Source organism: Ranitomeya imitator, chromosome 1 (genome assembly GCF_032444005.1).
Source record: "Ranitomeya imitator isolate aRanImi1 chromosome 1, aRanImi1.pri, whole genome shotgun sequence".
NCBI lineage: Eukaryota > Metazoa > Chordata > Amphibia > Anura > Dendrobatidae > Ranitomeya > Ranitomeya imitator.
Window position 1 is genome coordinate 838,534,141 of NC_091282.1, and position 22,365 is coordinate 838,556,505.

At 39.7% G+C, this 22,365-nt stretch overlaps 1 protein-coding gene across 20 annotated transcripts in view; it reads left to right on the forward strand.

The window, feature by feature from the left end:
- ADGRL3 (adhesion G protein-coupled receptor L3) overlaps window positions 1–22,365 on the forward strand; it is a 1,214,649-nt gene that overhangs the window by 664,532 nt on the left and 527,752 nt on the right. For all 20 annotated transcript variants that reach the window (XM_069740657.1, XM_069740660.1, XM_069740665.1 and 17 more), the window contains one exon: window positions 8,381–8,564. In XM_069740657.1, the coding sequence (XP_069596758.1) occupies window positions 8,381–8,564 (184 nt within the window). The remainder of the gene's footprint in view (window positions 1–8,380; window positions 8,565–22,365) is intronic.

A 22,365-nucleotide genomic window follows, 5' to 3' on the forward strand; every position in this document is an offset into this window, starting at 1 on the left:
TGTATGTATGCTAGTCACGCGAGACATTGCTGAAAAAGAAGCATGTTCAAGCGCTTTTAAAACAATTAGACAAGCCCGTGAAAAACTGGGAGAATATAGTCTGATGAGATCAAAATTGAACTCTTTGAATGTCATAATACACACCTTGATTGGAGGCCAAAAAGACACTGCATATCACCCCAAAACACCGTAGCTGGGACCATCGTGGTGTGGGGCCGGTTTTCAACATACGGCACTGGAAAGCTTGATATAATTGAAGGAAGGATGAATGGACAATTGTAGTGAGACATTCTTGATATCTGCAGTCATCTACCATGATGATGAAGATGAAATGAGGGTGAACATTTCAGCAAGACAATGATTCCAAATGCACGGCTAAGGAAACTCAATTGGCTTCAGAGAATGAAAAAATAAAGCTGCTAGAATCGCCCAGCCAATCACCTGACCTGAATCCGAGAGAAAATTTATGGATAGAACTAAAGCTCATAGTTCACAGAAGGAGTCCAACTTTCAGGATTTCAAGAGTGTTTGTGTGGAAGAAATGTATGTGACTATTTTCTCCATACACGAGGCTTCTTGAAGCTGTCATTAGCAACAAAGGGTTTTGTACCAAGTATTGATTAAATTTTAGTAAGCGTGTTCAATACTTTTTCCCTGTGTCATTTCTTATTATTACACATAACTTAATTTATGGACATAATAAAGGAGAAGGTCTGCTCAACTGTGTGAGTTTCATGACCAGAAGAATGAAAAGATTCAATATACTGAAATGATAACTTTTGCATTGAAGGCTGAAAATGCTTCAGAAATGGCTACTCAAATTATATTTACAGTAATAGATTATGACCAGTGAAACACAGGCAAGAATCCAACGTTTTGGCGTATTTGAGGCCTTTGTCATGGTAATCTGTCAATAGTGTGTATAAGAAACATATTTCAGTACACATGAAAAATATATATATATGAATATGCATAAATAGTTGTAGTTCGGAGGAATAATAATATTACATGCATAACATTCCACTCGGAACAAATTAATATAATGATAAATCGCGTAAGTTTTACTATTTAAGTATTGTAAGACTCCTCCACTATTTTTCAGTTATCTCATAGGGTCTACATTGGAATCTTGTTAGTATACCATCTAGTGCCCAGACTTTATCATTGTATTTTAAAAGAAAAAAAATTGTTCCTGGGGATGTTCCTAGTACTTCCCATTTGTTTTCACATTTATTTCAATTTATACTTGCCATGATATACTTACGCCATTATCATTATATCCATTTTTGCTAAGTGGAATATTATGTACCGTATTTTTCGTAATATAAGACGCACCGGACTATAAGACGCACCAAGGTTTTAGAGGTGGAACATGGGGAAAAAATATTTGAAGCAAAAAAAAAAATTGGTAAAATTGAATAACATACTATTACATGTGATGTTGTTACATATAATAGTATGTTATTATATTGGAAGCTGCGGGTAGAAGATGGTGCTGCGGGACCAGTGTGGTGTCTGTAAAGTACTATATGAAGACGCTGGAGGGTGAGTATAAGAATGGGGGCACAGGGCTTATATTTAAAGCTCCACTCCAGAACTGAAAAATAACACTGGAGTGCTGCTTTAAGGTCCCATTGGGAGAACTATAACTCCCAGCATGTCCTGCAGGTCCTATGGCATGCTGGGAGTTATAGTTCAACACTGGAGTGGCAGAGTGCTTTATTGTGTGTTATAAAGACTAACATTTTAATTGTGCCAGCCAGCTAGCCACATGGAGCATCCCATGACTGTACACACAGTGCCCTCCCTGCCTCTCCACAGCACAGGTAATAAGAGGAAGCGTGCAGATTCTAGTGCGGTGTCTGAAGGACCTGTGATGACATCAGAAGAGGGAGGGCTCTGTGCTGCCATGTTACACTCCAGCCCGCCCACTTCATGACATCACACAAGTCCTTATGCCTCAGCATCCAGCACAGCCAGGCAGGTATGCAGCAATCTTGTCTCCTCCGGCCCCTGCTGCTGCTACCTCCTCCACCGGACACACAAATTTCCTCAGGTGCTGCAGGAATCCAGCACTGGGGAAACCAGGTGTGTCCCTGCTTAAGTGAAGGACTATTCATTTGCTGCTCACTGCTCAGCTGACAGGTGGGTGGGAAGCGGCTTAATCATTGGGACCAATTGGTTTCCCCAGTGCTGGATTCCGGCAGCCAGGACATTTTTCTGCCTCCTGTAAGTGGGATCCCAGTGCGATCCCACTCACTGCTGTCCCCTTCCCCACATGCTACATTCCGACCATAAGACGCACCCACACTTTCCTCCCAAACTTGGAGGAAAAAAGTGCGTCTTATGGTCAGAAAAATACGGTATTTAGTATTATTATTACTCCAATATACAACTTTTTGTTTATGTATATTCATATTTTTTTCATGTGTATTGAAATATGTTTCTTATATACAGTATTGACAGATTACCTTGGCAAAAGCCTTAAATAGGCCGAAACGTTGGATTCTTGTCTGTGTTTCTCTTGCTTGAGTTTATGAAATATAATTTGAACAGTGATTTATGAAGCTTTTTCATTCTTCAGTGCTGAAGTCATAATTTCATTAACTTCTGGACGTATATGGTTTGATTTATTTGCCTGTGTGGATAGGATGGGCTGTTACCGACATCTGGTGAGAATTTCAGATCATTAGCACCTTTAGAAATATATTTACTTAAAAAATTAGTGACATGTTCAATACTGCATGAATGTATATAAAGTGGAGAAAATAAGTATTTGACACACTGTTGATTTTGCAGGTTTTCCCACCTACAAAGCACTGAGAAGTCTGTAATTTTTATCGTCGGTAGACTTCAACTGTGAGAGACATAATCTTAAAAAGAAAAAAACACAGATTTTTACAGAATTAAATTGCATTTTATTGCATGAAATAAGTATTTGATACAACATAAAAACAGATTGTAATATTTGGTACAGAAACCTATGTTTGCAATTAGAGGTCAGAGGTTTCCTGTAGTTCTTGACCAGGTTTGCACACACTGCAGCAGGGATTCTGGCCCTTTCCTCCATACAAATCTTTTCCATACCTTTCAGGCTTTGGGGCTGTCGCTGGGCAACATTGAATTGCAGCACCTTCCAAAGATTTTCTCTTGGGTTCAAGTTTGGATATTGGCTAGGCCACTCCAGGACCTTCAAATGCTTCTTACGGAGCTACTCTTTAGTTGCCCTGGCTGTGTGTTTCAGGTGTTGTCATGCTGGAAGACCCAGTCACGACCCATCCTTAATGCTCTTACTGAGGGAAAGAGGTTGTTGGCCAAAATCTCAAGATACATAACCCCATCCATCCTGCCTTTAATACGGTACAGTCGTCCTGTCCCCTTTGCAGAAAAGCACCCCCAAGGTATGATGTTTCCCCAACTATGCTTCACGGTTGGGACGGTGTTCCGGAGGTTGTACTCATCCTTCTTCTTCCTCCAAACACAGCGTGTGGAGTTGATTCCAAAAAGTTATCTTTTGGTCTCATCTGACCAGATGATCTCCTCCCATGCCTCGTCTGGATCATCCAAATGGTCATTGGTGAACTTCAAACGGGTCTGGACAGGTGCTGGCGTGAGCAGGGAGACCTTGCCTGCCCTGCAGTATTTTAATCTTTGATGGCGTAATGTGTTACTAACTATAATGTTTGAGACTGTGGTCCCAGCTCTCTTCATGTCATTGACCAATCTGTTAGTGTAGTTCTGGGCTGATTTCTGACCTTTCTCATAATCATCCTTACCACTTGAGGTGAGATCTTGAATGGAGCCCCAGACCAAGGAAGGTTGGCAGTCATCTTGTGTTTCTTCAATTTTCTAATAATTGTGCCAACACTTGCTACCTTCTCACCAAGCTGCTTGCCTATTGTCCTTTAGCCCATCTCAGCTTTGTGCCGGTCCAAAATTTTGTCCCTGGTATCCTTAGACGGTTCTTTGGTCTTGGCCATGGTGGAGAAGGTTGGAGTGTGACTTATTGAGTGTGTGGACAGGTGTCTTTTATAAAGGTAACGAGTTCATTAGGTATAATTAATAGAGGTAATGAGTGCAGAGTAGGAGGGCTTCTTTAAGAAAAACTAACAGGTCTGTGAGAGCTAGAATTCTTGCTGGTTGGTAGGTGATCAAATAATTATTTCATGCAATAAAATGCAATTCAATAATTTAAAAATCAAACAATGTGATTTTCTGGTTTTTATTTTTAGATTCTGTCTCTCACAGTTGAAGTGTACCTACAATAAAAATTACAGATCTCTCCATTCTTTGTAAGAGGGAAAACTTGCAAAATCAGCAGTCTATCAAATTCTAATTTTCACCACAGTATACATACAGTGGGGCAAAAAAGTATTTAGTCAGTCAGCAATAGTGCAAGTTCCACCACTTAAAAAGATGAGAGGCGTCTGTAATTTACATCATAGGTAGACCTCAACTATGGGAGACAAACTGAGAAAAAAAAATCCAGAAAATCACATTGTCTGTTTTTTTAACAATTTATTTGCATATTATGGTGGAAAATGAGTATTTGGTCAGAAACAAACAATCAAGATTTCTGGCTCTCACAGACCTGTAACTTCTTCTTTAAGAGTCTCCTCTTTCCTCCACTCATTACCTGTAGTAATGGCACCTGTTTAAACTTGTTATCAGTATAAAAAGACACCTGTGCACACCCTCAAACAGTCTGACTCCAAACTCCACTATGGTGAAGACCAAAGAGCTGTCAAAGGACACCAGAAACAAAATTGTAGCCCTGCACCAGGCTGGGAAGACTGAATCTGCAATAGCCAACCAGATTGGAGTGAAGAAATCAACAGTGGGAGCAATAATTAGAAAATGGAAGACATACAAGACCACTGATAATCTCCCTCGATCTGGGGCTCCACGCAAAATCCCACCCCGTGGGGTCAGAATGATCACAAGAACGGTGAGAAAAAATCCCAGAACCACGCGGGGGGACCTAGTGAATGAACTGCAGAGAGCTGGGACCAATGTAACAAGGCCTACCATAAGTAACACACTACGCCACCATGGACTCAGATCCTGCAGTGCCAGACGTGTCCCACTGCTTAAGCAAGTACATGTCCGGGCCCATCTGAAGTTTGCTAGAGAGCATTTGGATGATCCAGAGGAGTTTTGGGAGAATGTCCTATGGTCTGATGAAACCAAACTGGAACTGTTTGGTAGAAACACAACTTGTCGTGTTTGGAGGAAAAAGAATACTGAGTTGCATCCATCAAACACCATACCTACTGTAAAGCATGGTGGTGGAAACATCATGCTTTGGGGCTGTTTCTCTGCAAAGGGGCCAGGACGACTGATCCGGGTACATAAAAGAATGAATGGGGCCATGTATCGTGAGATTTTGAGTGCAAACCTCCTTCCATCAGCAAGGGCATTGAAGATGAAACGTGGCTGGGTCTTTCAACATGACAATGATCCAAAGCACACCGCCAGGGCAACGAAGGAGTGGCTTCGTAAGAAGCATTTCAAGGTCCTGGAGTGGCCTAGCCAGTCTCCAGATCTCAACCCTATAGAAAACCTTTGGAGGGAGTTGAAAGTCCGTGTTGCCAAGCGAAAAGCCAAAAACATCACTGCTCTAGAGGAGATCTGCATGGAGGAATGGGCCAACATACCAACAACAGTGTGTGGCAACCTTGTGAAGACTTACAGAAAACGTTTGACCTCTGTCATTGCCAACAAAGGATATATTACAAAGTATTGAGATGAAATTTTGTTTCTGACCAAATACTTATTTTCCACCATAATATGCAAATAAATTGTTAAAAAAACAGACAATGTGATTTTCTGGATTTCTTTTTCTCAGTTTGTCTCCCATAGTTGAGGTCTACCTATGATGTAAATTACAGACGCCTCTCATCTTTTTAAGTGGTGGAACTTGCACTATTGCTGACTGACTAAATACTTTTTTGCCCCACTGTATAGGTATAGTAAATTAAGAGGATAAAAACAAGCAAAAAACAATAAATATAAAAGGTTCATAATTTGTAAGCGAAATTAGTATCTTAGTTCATACGAATACACCACTAGGAAGTCAAACCTGATATATAGAGCAAACCATAAAACTATAGTTGACGCAACAAAATATGACAGGATGGTCAAACATAACTAAATATGCTAATTGGAAAGTAAAGAGGTGATGGAATCCTGAAGAATATAAACTTCAGGTGCACAAGGCAAATAGAATGGATGCATAGGTAATGCAAAGTACCAAGAAGCATCAGCATGTCCACTAGTCTAGTTTACTAAAGTATTTGTTAAAGCAAGAAAAATAAGAATAAAATAGGTATACCAGGGTGTGTCAAGAGGTCATGAGGCCTCTGATTTACTGCCCCACCTCTTTACCGCCTCATCTCCCTTTTTCCTATGTTTCCCTCTCTTCTTACCTTCTAACCTTTTACTTTCAATTTCTTCTATATTTCCATCTTGTTATCATATTTCTTCATATTTAATAAATAAATGGCTGAGGCATACCTGTAAGACTACAGGACCATTTTTGAAGAAAACCTGTTGGAGTCTGCAAAAGACCTGAGACTGGGACGGAGATTTGTCTTCCAACAAGACAATGATCCCAAACATAAAGCAAAATCTACAATGGAATGGTTCACAAATCAACGTATCCAGGTGTTAGAATGGCCAAGTCAAAGTCCAGACCTCAATCCAATCGAGAATCTGTGGAAAGAGCTGAAAACTGCTGTTCACAAACGATCTCCATCAAACCTCACTGAGCTCGAGGTGTTTGCCAAGGAAGAATGGGCAAGAATTTCAGTCTCTCGATGTACAAAACTGATAGAGACATACCCCAAGCGACTTGCAGCTGTAATCGCAGCAAAAGGTGGCGCAACAAAGTATTAAGTTAAAGGAGCCGAATAATATTGCACGCCCCACTTTTCAGTTTTTGAATTTCCACAAAAATTTAAAATAACCAATAAATTTCGTTCAACTTCACAATTGTGTTCCACTTGTTGTTGATTCTTCACCAAAAATTTACATTTGGTATCTTTATGTTTGAAGCATGATATGTGGGAAAATGTTGAAAAGTTCAAGGGGGCCGAATACTTTCACAAGGCACTGTAGCAGAGCTGGGTTTGCTATGAAGTCTAATAGCAGCACTGGCACAGGGTTCTTAGATAGCTAAATTTGTAATGAAGTCCAATAACATAGTAAAAGAAATATAACTGTCCGGTCCTCACTACGCATACTTTGAAGAACCTAGGATATAAGACGTAATTTTAGTTGTTTCACACTTTTTTGTTAAGTATATAATTCCACATGTGTTAATTCATAGTTTTGATTCCTCCAGTGTGAATGTACAATTTTCATAGTCATGAAAATACAGAAAAATCTTTAAATGAGAAGGTGTGTCCAAACTTTTGGTCTGTACTGTATATCCCAAGGGAGCAGAATCAAAATAGCAATCATTATGTGCAGTGCCCAGTGACATGAGGAAGTTGAAGACAACAGAAAAGTACATATGGACAATGCCCAACAACTACCAACGCTGTAATAGAACACTCCTGCTTACCCATAATCAAAGGATCGCTCCCCCAACTTTCCCAGTGGCCCCTTGATGCGCGTTTCGCGGTCCAGCTTTTTCAAACGGGGTTTGAACCCTTCACCACTGCTGCAACCCCCTGGTAAGCCTGCATTTGGACTATAAGACGAATACCCCCATTTTCCTCCCAATTTTGGGAGGGGAAAAAGTGTGTTATAGTCCTTTAGAAATATATTTACTTAGAAAATTAGTGATGTGTTCAGTAATTATTTCATCCACTGTATATGTATGGGTATCAGAGGAAATGAACATTTCTGTTATGCTGTAATGTCTATTGTCTGTACAAGTCCCCTCTATAACTTGTAAAGCGCTGCGGAATATGTTGGCGCTATAGAAATAAAAATTATTATTATTATTATTATTATTATTTTAAGAGAAGGTTAATCATATTTTTACTCATATTTGTTTAGTAACGTGCCACTTTAAATGTATACTTACAATTTTATTTCAGAATTCAAAAAAAGAAAATGTTAGCTTATATGTGTATGTATGTATATATATATATATATATATATATATATATATTTCTGTTTGTTATTCAAAGGTTGCAACCCTGTCAGTGTCTGACCTTTTAAGAGGATTTATACAGTATATAAATTTTCATTCATATCTCAGACATCCATCTGTAGAGAGTGCTGTTTCATTGATAGTGCTCCTCATCAGGACAAAATATGGTCTTGTTAGTTTGTGTGAGATGATTTTGTATTGTTTCACAATACTATAGGGCAATGAGAGTTGGAAAAAAGTACTTACAAAAACCCATATGTTTGTTTTGTTTTATAGGCAATGGTTGAGACTGTTAACAATCTTCTACAACCACAAGCTAAGGAGGCATGGCAAGACCTAACTGAAAAGGAACAAGTGCGAGCAGCCACAATGCTTCTTGACACAGTTGAAGAAGGAGCCTTTGTGTTAGCTGATAATCTCCTAAAAACGGACATTGTAAGAGAAAATACAGAAAATATTCGTAAGTTAAATTCATTTTACATTTTTTGGATACATAGTGGACAGGCAAAGTACAAAACTGCATATTTATATTTATTAACTTCAGCTGATAAACCTAAACCTTTGCTTTCCCCATGTTTCTCTCAGCAATCATGTGATCATCATGACTCCAGCCTCTCTAGCACGAAGCAACATGAGCGTAGCTGTGTGCTTCGAAATATATACAGTAGTGCTTGAAAGTTTGTGAACCTTTCAGAATTTTCTTTATTTTTGCATAAATATGACCTAAAGCTACATCAGCGTTTCACACAAGTTCTCAAAGTAGATAAAGAGAACCTAAACAAACAAAATAGTCAATGATAATAGACTGTCATTTTTTAATGAGAAGAATGATCCATTATCACGTCTGTGAGTGGCAAAAGAATGAGAGCTTTTAAGATTACATGATAATTTGAATGTGAAATTAAAGTCTGGTGTTTTCAAACAATGGGAAGACAATCACGTATGAGTGGATGACCTGTTTGATTGAGGGTATGTGCACACGTCAGGATTTCTTGCAGAAATTTCCTGAAGAAAACCGAAAATTTTCTGCAAGAAATCCGCATTTTTTTTTTGCGTTTTTTCCCCGCTTTTCTTAGCATTTTGCAAGCGTAATTAGCCTGCAGAATGCTAAAGTTTTCCAAGCGATCTGTAGCATCGCTTGGAAAACTGACTGACAGGTTGGTCACACTTGTCAAACATAGTGCTTGACAAGTGTGACCAACTTTTTACTATAGATGCTGCCTATGCAGCATCAATAGTAAAGGATAGAATGTTTAAAAATAATAAAATAAAATAAAAAAAAATGGTTATACTCACCCGCAGACAGCAGATCTCCTCAGCGGCGTTCGTTCCTTTAGATGGTGTGTGTGTGCAGGACCTTCCATGACGTCGCGATCACGTGAGCGGTCACGTGACCAATCACAAGACCGCAACGTCATCGCAGGTCCTTCACACAGAGCATCTATAGGAACGGAAGCAGCAGCGTGCACCGCTGAGAGGCAGGAAGACATCGAAGGTGAGTATATCACTGTTTTTTATTTTAATTCTTTTTTTTTAACCAATTATATGGTTCCCAGTCCGTGGAGGAGAGTCTCCTCTCCTCCACCCTGGGTACCAACCGCACATAATCTGCTTACTTCCCGCATTGTGTGCACAGCCCCATGTGGAAAGTAAGCACATCAATGCATTCCTAGGTGTGCGGAGTCACCGCAATTCCGCAAATTTAATGAACATGTTGCTTTTTTTCCCGCGATGCGATTTTTTTCGCGGAAAAAAAGGCAACATTTGCACAAGAAATGCGGAATACATTGTAAATAATAGGAGGCATATGTAAGCGTTTTTTTCGCGTTTTTCACGTTTTTATAGTGAAAAAATGCAAAAAAACCCGTGAAAAATACTGTACGTGTGCACATGGCCTGAAAGAACAGTGCTCTATCAAAGTCTCATCTTCACAACATATCTGTGGAAGTGTGTCAATACAAGAACAAAGGACCTCTAAAGAAGGGTTGTTAATGCTCATCAGGCTGGAAAGGTTACAAATCATATCTAAAGAGTTTGGACTGTAACAATGCAGAATGCAACAGATTGTGAAAAAATGGAAGAAATTCAAGACCTTTATTACCCTCCCCAGGAGTGGTCAACTAACAAATATCGCTCCAAAAGCAACAAGCATAATAGGCTGCAAGGTCACAAAGGAACTCAAGGTAACTTCTAAACAACTAAAAGTTTGTCAATTACCTAATTTCATGAGTCCGCCATCAGGAGGACACTAAACTAAAATAGTGTATATGGTGGGATGGTAAAAGAAACACATTGCTCTCCAAAAAGAAAATTGCTGCCCATTCATAAAACAATACATTCTAAAATACATTGGCAAATTCTAAAGGAAAAGGTCAGTACATCTGTCCATGAGCTGAATCTCAAGAGAACGTGGATCATGCAGCAAGACAACTACCCAAAACATACAAATTGTTCTACAAAGGAATGGATAAAAAAAAAAAAAAATTGACAGTTTTAGAAAGGTCAAGTCAAAGTCTTGGCCTTAATTCTATAGAATTATTGTTTAAGATCTTGAAGTGAGCAGGTCATGTAAGAAAACCCACCAACATAATAGAGATGAAGCTGTTTTGTAGAGAGGAATGAGGTAAGATTCCTCCAATCCAATGTGCAGGATAAATTAACAATTGCCAGAAACGTTTAGATCGAATTATTGCTACACAAGGGGGATACACTGGATTCTGAAAGCAAAGGTTTACATACTTTTGCCTCTAATAGGCTTGTGATATTGGATCATTTTCCTCATTTAAAAAAAACACAACTTCTAAAATTTTTGATTGACTTCTCTTTATTTACTTTTAGTACTTGAGGGAAAATTTTATGTAGTTTTGGTCAAATTCTGGAGGGTTCACAAACTTTCAAGCATCATTGTATGTGCATGTATTACTGTCTACATATGTGTATGCACATAACAAAAGAGAAATTGGAGTAAACATAAATCACCAATAAGGTTTAAAACAAAAATATTTATTGGAAAAAGTTCATTGAAAATAGTTAACAAACAATATAACAACATGTCAAAAATAAGGAGGATTAACAGATAGAGATCCACCAAGCGAATCCAAAATATCAAGCATGTACAGTATATATAAAACCTATACACCCAATCACAATATATAATAGAAGCCCAATAGACATAGCGTGAGACAAGAGGCTGGTTTTATAGGTGCTAATGCTAACCCATAATGATAAGAGGAAAGGAGACTTGGTGGGGCTCTGCCAGCACTGCCCCGAATAGCGTTTATGGTACAGCTTTTTCAAGGGGAGGTATCAGGTGTATGTATGTGTATATTGTGTCTGTGTACAATATGTGAATATCTACGTATGTGTATGTTGTGTCTGTGTACAATATGTGAATGTTGATGTGTAAAAGTGTGCTTATGTGTATATGTTTGTTTAACCCCTTCACCCCAAAGCCTGTTTTCACCTAAGTGACAGGGCCAATTTTTACAATTCTGACCACTGTCACTTTATGAGGTCATAACTCGTAAACGCTTCAACGGATCCTGGTGATTCTGACATTGTTTTCTCGTGACATATTGTACTTCATGATAGTGGTAAAACTTCTTCGATATGACTTGCATTTATTTGTGAAAAAAACAAAAATTTGTCGGAAATTATGAAAATTTAGCAATTTTCAAACTCTTAGTTTTTATGCCCTTAAATTAGAGAGTTATATCACATAATATAGTTAATAAACAACATTTCCCACATGTCTGCTTTACATCAGCACAATTTTGGAAACATAATTTTTTTTTGTTAGGACGTTATAAGGGTTAAAAGTTGACCAGCGATTTCTCATTTTTGCAACAAAATTTGCAAAACCATTTTTTTACGGACCACCTCACACTTGAAGTGACTTTGAGGGGTCTATATGACAGAAAATGCCCAAAAGTGACACCATTCTAAAAACTTCACCCCTCAAGGTACTCAAAACCACATTCAAAAAGTTTATTAACCCTTCAGGTGCTTCACAGGAATTTTTTGAATGTTTAAAAAAATTGAACATTTAACTTTTTTTTCACAAAATTTTTACTTCAGGTCCAGTTTGTTTCATTTTACCAAGGGTAACAGGAGAAATTGGACCACAAAAGTCGTTGTACAATTTGTCCTGAGTACGCCGATACCCCATATGTGTGGGTAAACCACTGTTTGGGCACATGGCAGAGCTCGGAAGGGAAGGAGCGCCATTTGACTTTTCAATGCAAAATTGGCTGGAATTGAGATCGGAGCCCATGTCACGATTGGAGAGCCCCTGATGTGCCTAAACAGTGGAAACCCCCACAAGTGACACCATTTTGGAAAGTAGACCCCCTAAGGAACTAATCTAGATGTGTGGTAAGCACTTTGAACCTCCAAGTGCTTCACAGAAGTTTATAATGTAGAGCCGTAAAAAAAATTTTATATTAATTTTCACAAAAAATGATTTTTTGCCCCAAATTTTTTATCTTCCCAAGGGTAACAGGATAAATTGGACCCCAAAAGTTGTTGTGCAATTTGTCCTGAGTACGCCGATACTTCATATATGGGGATAAACCACTGTTTGAGCGCATGGCAGAGCTCGGAAGGGAAGGAGTGCCATTTGACTTTTCAATACAAAATTGGCTGGAATTGAGATCAGACGCCATGTCGCATTTGGAGAGCCCTGACGTGCCTTAACAGTGGAAACCCCCCACAAGTGACCCCATTTTGGAAAGAAGACCCCCTAAGGAACTTATCTAGATGTGTGGTGAGCACTTTTAACCCCCAATTGTTTCACTAAAGTTTAGAATGTAGCATTGTGAAAATTAAAAAATCATTTTTTCTTTCCACAAAATGATGTTTTAGCCCGCAATTTTTTTTTTCCCAAGGGTAACAGGAGAAATTGGACCACAAATGTTATTGTCCAATTTGTCCTGAAATGCAGACTTAGATGGATTGGTCTGCAGGCGTCATATTGCATTTGCAGAGCCCCTGATGTACCTAAACAATAGAAACCCCCCACAAGTGACCCCATATTGGAAACTAGACCCCCCAAGGAACTTATCTAGATGTGTTGTGAGAGCTTTGAACCAACAAGTGTTTCACTACAGTTTATAACGCAGAGCCGTGAAAATAAAAAATATATTTTTTTCCACGAAAATGATATTTTATCCCCTATGTTTTTATTTTCCCAAGGGTAACAGGACAAATTGGACCCCAAAAGTTGTTGTCCAACTTGTCCTGAGAACGCTGATACCCCATATGTTGGGGGGAACCACTGTTTGGGCACACAGGAGAACTCGGAAGGGAAGAAGCACTGTTTTACTTTTTCAAAGCAGAATTGGCTGGAATTGAGATCGGACGCCATGTCGCGTTTGGAGAGCCCCTGATGTGCCTAAACAGTGGAAACCCCCAATTATAACTGAAACCCTAACCCCAACCCTAACCCTAGCCCTAACCCTAGCCCTAACCCTAGCCCTAGCCCTAATGGGAAAATGGAAATAAATACATTTTTTTACATTTTATTATTTTTCCCTAAGTAAGGGGGTGATGAAGGGGGGTTTGATTTACTTTTATAGCGTTTTTTTTGGCGGATTTTTATGATTGGCAGCTGTCACACACTAAAAGACACTTTTTATTGCAAAAAATAGTTTTTGCATCACCACATTTTGAGAGCTATAATTTATCCATATTTTGGCCCACAGAGTCATATGAGATCTTGTTTTTTGCGGGACGAGTTGACATTTTTATTGGTAACATTTTTGGGCAGATGACATTTTTTTATCGCTTTTTATTCCGATTTTTGAATTTGGAATGAACAAAAACCAGCAATTCCTGAAATTCTTTTAGGGGGGGCGTTTATACCGTTCCACGTGTGGTAAAATGGATAAAGCAGTTTTATTCTTCAGGTCAGTACGATTACAGCGATACCTCATTTATGTAATTTTTTTTATGTTTTGGTGCTTTTACACAATAAAAACTATTTTATGTAAAAAAATAATTGTTTTTGCATCGCTTTATTCTGAGAGCTATAACTTTTTTATTTTTCTGCTGATGATGCTGTATGGCGGCTTTTTTTTTGCGGGACAAGATGACGTTTTCAGCGGTACCATGGTTATTTATATCCGTCGTTTTGATCGCGTGTTATTCCACTTTTTGTACGCCTGTATGATAATAAAGCAATGTTTTTTGCCTTGTTTTTTATTTATTTTTTTTGCGGTGTTCACTGAAGGGGTTAACTAGTGGGATAGTTTTATAGAGCGGGTCGTTACGGACGCGGCGATACCAAATATGTGTACATTTATTGTTTTTTTTTAATTTACATAAATGGATTTATTGGGAAATGATTTTTTTTTTTTTATTTGGGGATTTTTTTTTTTTTTTTTTACACATTCTATTTTTTTTTTTTTTTAACTTTCTAACATTGTCACAGGGTGGGACATCTCTGTATTAGATCAGATCGTTGATCTGACACTGTGCATAGCACACTGTCAGATCAACGATCTGACAGACAGTTTAGCTGGCTTTCCAGCGCCTGCTCTCAGCAGGCGCTGGCAAGCCAGGTCATTTCATGACCCGGAAGGAGTCCGGTGGCCATATTGGATCCGGGGACTCCTTCCGGGTCACCGGAGCAACGCGATCTCATTGCGTTGCTCCGGTGGGAGAGCGCAGGGAGCCCCCGTCCCTGCGCGATCCCCCTCTATGCCGCTGTCACTACTGACAGCGGCATCAGAGGGGTTAAATGCCGCTAGTACTGCTGCTGGCACAAATGCAGTGCCGGCAGCGCAGTACTAGTACTGCTGCTGGCACAAATGCAGTGCCGGCAGCGCAGTACTAGTACGGCGCGTGGCGCGAAGGGGTTAAACCTTTCACTACTTGGACATTTCCATATTTCCAGGTTTGTAAGTACTTACCGACCTTGGACGTATGGATGCATCCAGGTGATTTTGCGCACTCTCCTATGTGCGTGCAATCGCTGCCGGGTGGTCTGCTGATATGACAGCTGCCACCCGACACTCACTGCAAGGAGCGGTTCCCGCACCGCTCCCGGCAGTTTAATCAGTAAAATGCTTCGATCGATATTTAAAAGGCAGACAAAAGGAGGGGGCTCCCTCTGCCCTCCAGTCGGCATCCACGTGACATCATCATGAGAGGCGGCTCGTCGCCATGGTGACTCGATGTCATGACGACATCTGGGTCACCAGGCTCTAGCAGTTAGTTAGATCATGCGCAGTGCATGGTCTAACCAACTTGTATCAGTGCAGCACTGACAGTCAGAAAGCATATCATATAAATAGAAATTCAGCAAATTCTGTGCTCCCAAATCCAAATGCCCCCTCCCTTCTGAGCTCCAGAATGTCTAAACCATATTTAGCATCCAAATGTTTGGCATTTCTGTAGCGATGATAATTTATGGGTGTGTGTCTCCAGAAGCATGAGTTGGGACTACAACGTACTGGTGACTACAACGGCAGTTTGCAATTTTCACTCAGCAACATCCACTGGTGCTTGTTTCTAGAAAACACCCATGGAGTCAAAATGGTCACTACACCTATAGATAAATTCCCAAAGGGGTATAATTTTCAAAATGGGGTCACTTGAGGGGGATTCTGCTCCTCTAGCACTTAGGGACTCTGTATATGGAGTCCTCAAACTATTCTAGAAAAATCTCACCGTATGCCTAAGCAGTACTGTACAGCCACATATGGGGTATTTCCACGTTCAGCAGAAATTGTGGGACAAATTTTAGTGCCATTTTTGCTCATTTCCATGTGTGAAAATGTAAAATCTGGGGCTAAAACAAAATTTAGTGGTAGAAATGTAATAATTTTTCTTCACTGCTCAATAATATACAATTCTGTGACACACCCGTGGTGTCAATATGATCACAGCACCTCTATTTGAATTAATTGAAAGTTTGTAAAATAGGGTCACTTATGAGGGGTTCTACTGTTGTGGCACCTTAGGGGCTCTCTCAGTGGGTCATGGCATCTGCAAACCATAACAGTAAAAATCTGCATTGTAATATGGCCCTAATTCCCTTCTGAGTTTTGCATTGTGTCGGAAAAGTATTTCCCAATTACATGTACATTGGTGCACTCAGGAGAAAGTTTTACAATAAACAGAGGTCCATTTTTTCCCGCTAGCTCTTACAAAACTTAAAAACTTGGGGCTAAAACAACATTGGTAAAAATGTAATTATTCTTTCTTCACTGCCCAATGGTATAAAATTCTGTGAGGTACATGTGGTGTCAATGTGATCACTGCACCTCTAAATGAATTAATTAGGGTTTGTAGTAAAATTAGGTCATATATGCTGTTTATCACCTCAGGAGCTCTGCCAATGTAACATGGCACCCTCAGACCATTCCAGCGAAAATCTGAACTTCAATTTGGCGCTTCTTCACTTCTAAGCTTTGCTCTGTGCCTCAAAAGTAGTTTTCGACCACATGAGGTATTGGAGTACTCAGGATAAATTGCACTAATCCGATTATTAGTCAAATTGCATTCGACCAATTTCATTGCAAAATGAGCCCTGACTGAGACACTACCCAGATTGTTTCACAGGGGATATTATGTTCAGGATAAACTATACAGACTATCCTGATGTCTGAAATCGGTGCTTTAGATAACTGGATGAGCCGGGGAACATGAAACATGACTTTATGGAGCGAAATCTTCTCTCTTATATCTTCTGCAGTGAGACAGACAATTTGCCCTCACCTCTTTGCAATGCTTTTAAGCCACAAATCACAAAACAACTTTCCGCCTTATTAGCCACATCACAATGGGTACTAGAATTCACATCACATCCAAATAGAAACCATGTCCCTATTCTTTCTAGCTGTGCATAAGCATTTAATTTAAATGCAGCCAAGTTTCATTTTTGCATTTGCATTTTCCTGCCCATCTTCCAAGAGCTACACCTTTTTTTTAGTGTCAACACAGCTGTGTGAAGGCTTGTTTTCCTGGGGGATGAGTTGTATTTTTGAAAGACACCATTCATTTTATCATGAAATAGTTTTAAAAAAAAAAACCTAAAGAAAAGAAAAAGACAGGGAATGAATTCCAAGTGTACTTACCAACCTATGACATAAATACGTCATGATGATCTGCCCTGCACAGGGGCTGTGCATGGGCGATCACATCAGGTATGTTAGGGCTAGCGGAACGCACCAAATAATTAGAAAGATAGAGTAAGGTGCGTTCGCAGCCCGGGGTCCACCGTGCAGAGATGGAACCTGCTGCTAAGTAATGACGGATTATATAGCGGTACAATGTGGATTCACACACGGGTTAACTTCACCCTGTATGAAGAAAGCGAACCCTGTTACGTCACAGGGCCGCAGTACCGCACAGAGAGCGCAAGCAAGGAGTCACAGAACTCTACCCCTAGACTCGGGATTAGAGTACAACTAGACTTCTTGTGCTCGACACCACAACTGGGGTGTCAGCGTAACTGAAATAATAATTTAAATGCATGGGAGTGTGTGCGGTGCCGCTCTGGCAGACGCCACTAACCACCCAGGCTTGGGCAAGGAAAGCGCTGTGAAAGCACACAGCACCGCACTGGCGGTCACAGCAATTTGACTCTGTTTTGTGTGTCACGTGCTGATAGCAAGTCGGGCGCTAGATATCCACCTTACATGAGCAGTCATACACAAGGGAGGGGATAATTAATGAGCAACGTTCATACGTCAACACACACGTTTACAACTGTACACTAGCGCATGGCTGAGTGGCTATGCGAACCTTTTATAGCGGCAGTGCTACAAGACCTTCCAGATGGTCCAATAGGAGCCGCAACAGGACCTGAGCATGTGACACCCGACCTCCAATGGGAGGTCGTCACGTGGGCATGCTCAGTAAGGGAAAAGCAGGACTTAGTCCCAGAAAGACCTGCTCGCTGCTGAACATTGCTGGCTACAGGGACAGAGCCTGGAAGGGCAGTAGTAACCAGTCATCCAGTATCAGCCTGAGCTAGATCCTGGGACTGATGTCTCTGCTGAGCAGACTCCTCTGTGGCTGGAGAAGAATGGGAGACCACAGTGGAGATGGTTTGAGATTCCCCCTGTGCAGAGGCGGGAACTCGATACCTAACAAGGTGTCAGCTGATTCTGGCACTCAGTTCAGGAGTGGTGCCTGCTCCCAGCACCTTAACACCCTAAATACTGCAATCAAAATCATCCGCAGTATTTAGCAGGCAAGCAGATTGAGAGAGTCCGATATGTGGCCCAGCAACGTCATTGCGAGAGGCTGATCATGGTGACTCGATGTTATGAGGACATCTGGATCACCAGAGCTAGCAAGCATGCTACAATATACTCAGAGCACTGTGTAGCAAGTTTCTCTGTCATTGCAGCGCTGACAGTTTGTAATGCATAGCAAAGCTTCCGCTATGCTTTACAAGTGCTTAGACTGCAGAAAGTGAAAGTCCCAAAAGTAAAAATGCTAAAATAAAAACTAAATTTTTTATGTAAAAATATAAAAAATAAATCCAAACCCCTCCAAAAAATAATTATATATATATATATATATATATATATATACAGCTCTGACAAAAATTAAGAGACCACTGCAAAATGTTCAGTTTGTATGATTTTTCTCTTTATAGGTATATTTTTGAGTAAAATGTAAATTTTTCTTTTATTCTATAAACTTCCGACAACATGTCTCCGAAGCAATAAGTTTTGTATTTTTTATTCTGAAAAGTAGAAATAATGCGAAGAAGACAAGTTCATAATGATTTAGAAACAACAATGCTAATGTTTTAACTCAGGAAGAGTTCAGAAATCAATATTTTGTGGAATAACCATGATTTTTAATCACAGCTTTCATGCGTCTTGGCATGCTTTCCACCAGTCTTTCACACTGCTTCTGGCGCAAAAATGTAAGCAGTTCTTCTTTGTTTGATGGCTTGTGACTATCCATCATCCTCTTGATTACATTCCATAAATAAATATTTTTATGAAAGAACTGGCTCACATATTTAGTATTGCCACGACCAGAACGATCAAACCTATAAAGCTGCCCCACTAGTTGACCCCTTAAGTGAACACCCCCCAAAAAAGAAAAAAAAAATAGGAAAAATCTATGCTTAATCATCATGCCACCAACCAAAAAGTGGAATGCAACATGATAAAAAGATGACAGTAAATACAATTTAAAACATCATCTTGTCCCACATGAAACAAGCCGCCATATAGCTCCATCAACGGAAATATTAAAAAGTTATAGCTCAGAGAATAAAGAGATGCCAAAATAATAATTTTTTCAATAAAATAGTTTTACTGTGTAAAAGCACCATGTGGATACACAGGGGTCAGTGGATGCTCTCATCCGCTGGACCAGCCGTTTTTAGAAGGTCCCCATAGCGAGGAGGTAACAACAAGCTTAGGAAGCTAACCGAGAGCAGTGAGGTATGTGGCCAGGTTAACCAATTTTCCCAACCTGGATTCTTTCAGACGTCTCTGGGGTTTCAGTAATGGTCAATGAAGCAATCCTGTGTCCTCCCCGCTAGGTCCGTAGTACCCTAAGCTGCGATCATGAAGAGTCACCCTGACCAGAAGAAAAAGTCTCTTTATATAGTGGCGTGTAACCTATTTTTAAATTTAACAAGTGTCCTTCAGTCCAGCATCACAGATACCGGGAATAATGGTGATGAAATCAAGTAGCATTACTTGATTATTTAAACTATTTGCATAGTTTATCCCTCTCTGCTTTTGAAATCAGCAAACTGGCTCCATAACACAATGCATAATTAGTATATCAGCAAACATCATTGTTCAGTGGCCATGCCTTGCTGTTTTACAAAAATAACAGAAGATAAACTGTAGAAGATATTAGAGGTAAATATTTGTCCTACAAGAGGAGTCAATACTTCAGACAACAGTTTAGGATTCTGGGCCTACTCCGTTTACATCTGGCATAATTAATAAGAAATTCTGTGTCGTCACACACCAAAACATTAAAAAAACTATATAAATGTGGTATCACTGTAATCGTACTGACCCGAAGAATAAATCTACCTTAGCAATTTTACCACACTTGAAAAGACATAAAAAAAATTCCTGATTTGCTGTTTCTTGTACATTCTGCCTCCCAAAAATTGAAATAGAAAGTGATCCAAAAATATAATGTGCCCGTAAATGGTACCAATAAAAATGTCAACTTGTCTTGAAAAAACAAGTCTTCACATGACTGTGTCGATCGAAATATTGAAAAATAAAGCTCTCAAAATAGAGCGATGCAAAAACTAGTTTTTGCAATAAAAAGCATGTTTTAGTGTATGACAGCAGTCAAACATAAAAACCCGATATAAATCTGGTATCGCTGTAATTACGCAGACCTGAAGAATAAAGTAATCTAATCACTAATACCGCATGAGGTAGGCGTAAAAAAAAAACAACCATTTTTCACCTGCTGTTGATTTGTTCATTCTGCTCACCAAGATCGCAGTAAGGCTCTTCTCACATATATCCTGCACTCTGCGCTGAGCGGTTACACTGAGGTTCCTATGTAAAACTCATCTGAATTACATCACTCGGAGATTTACTTGGAAACTCCAAAGTAAACACCAAAGTAAGTGCTCAGCATAGAGCGCCGGATATGTAAAATGTTCCCAGTAAAATTTTCAACTCAGTCCACAAAAAAATCCCCACTCAGATCCGTCATCTGTCAATGGAAATATGGAGGGCTTTCACGTTACTGGTATCACAAAGGCTCTAGAAAAGTGAAATGGCTCCTGGTCACCCCCTAAAAATTCAGCAAATTCTGTGCTCCAAATCCAAATGCCCCCCCCCCCCCCTCCCTTCTGAGCCCTACAGTGTGTTTAATCCACATTTAGTGTCCACATGTTTGGCATTTCTATAGCGATGAGAGTGCACCTAATTTAAGGCTGCGTGTCTCCAAAAGCATGAGCTGGGCATAACATACTACAATGTACTGGTCATTACAGCATACTGGTCACTACATCATGCTGGTCCCTACAATGGCAGTTTGCAATTTTCACTGAGCAACATCCACTGCTGCTTGTTTCTGAAAAGCACTCATGAAGTCAAAATCATCACTACACCTGTAGATATATTCCTAAAGGGGTATTATTTCCAAAATAGGGTCACTAAGGGGGTATTCTGCTCTTCTAACACTGTGGGACTCTGTATTTGGAGTCAGCAAACTATTCTTTGGGTTACATTTTGGTGCCATTTTTACCCATTTCCAAGTGTGAAAATGTAAAATCTGGGACCAAAACAACATTTTGGTGGTAAAAATTTAATTATTCTTTCTTCACTGCCCAATGGTATAACATTCTGTGACACACCTGTGGTGTCAATATGATCACTGCACCCCTAGATGAATTCATTGACATGTGTAGTTTTTAAAATGGTGTCCCTTATGGGGGGCTCTGCCAACGTGATATGGCACCCTCAAATTAGGCCATCAATATCTGAACTCCATTATGGAGCTTCTTCTCTTCTGAGCTTTGCACTGTGGCTCAAAGTAGTTTTTGACCACATATGGGGGATCGGCTTACTCAGGAGAAAATGAACAACAAATTTTGAGTTCTATTTTCTATTTTTGTTGGAAAAATGTGATTTTTTTAATTTTATGTTCATGCCTCTATGTTATAAACTTCTGTTAGGGACCTGGAGGTTGAATGTGCTCACCAAACATCTATGTACATTCCTTGAAGTGTCTAGTTTCCAAAATAGGGCCACATGTGGGGGGTTTCCACTGTTTAGGCACATGAGGGACTCTCCAAACATGACATGACACCTGCAGACCATTCCTTCAAAATCTGTGTACCAAAATCTCACTCCTTCCTTTCTGAGCTGTGTACCCAAACAGTAGTTGTTTTTTTTTGCTACATATCAGGTATCTGCATACTCAGGAGAAATTGCACAACAAATTTTGGGGTCCATTTTGTCCAGTTACTTTGTGGAAAAAAAAATTGGGGACAAAAAGAAAATTTTATGGGAAAAATGTGAGTTTTTATTATTTTCACGGCTCTACATTACAGCACACATCTAGATAAGCTCCATGAGGGGTCTTGTTTACAAAATGGATCACTTTTGGGGGGGTTTCCACTGTTTAGGCACATCATGGGCTCTCCAAATGCAACATGGCATCCGCTTATTATTACAGCAAATTTTTAGTTAAAAAATTCCCTTCTAAACCCTGCTGTGCACCCAAACAGTAGTTTTCCTCAACATATTGAGTATAGTTGTACTCAGGAGAAACTGCAAAACAAATTGTATGGTCCA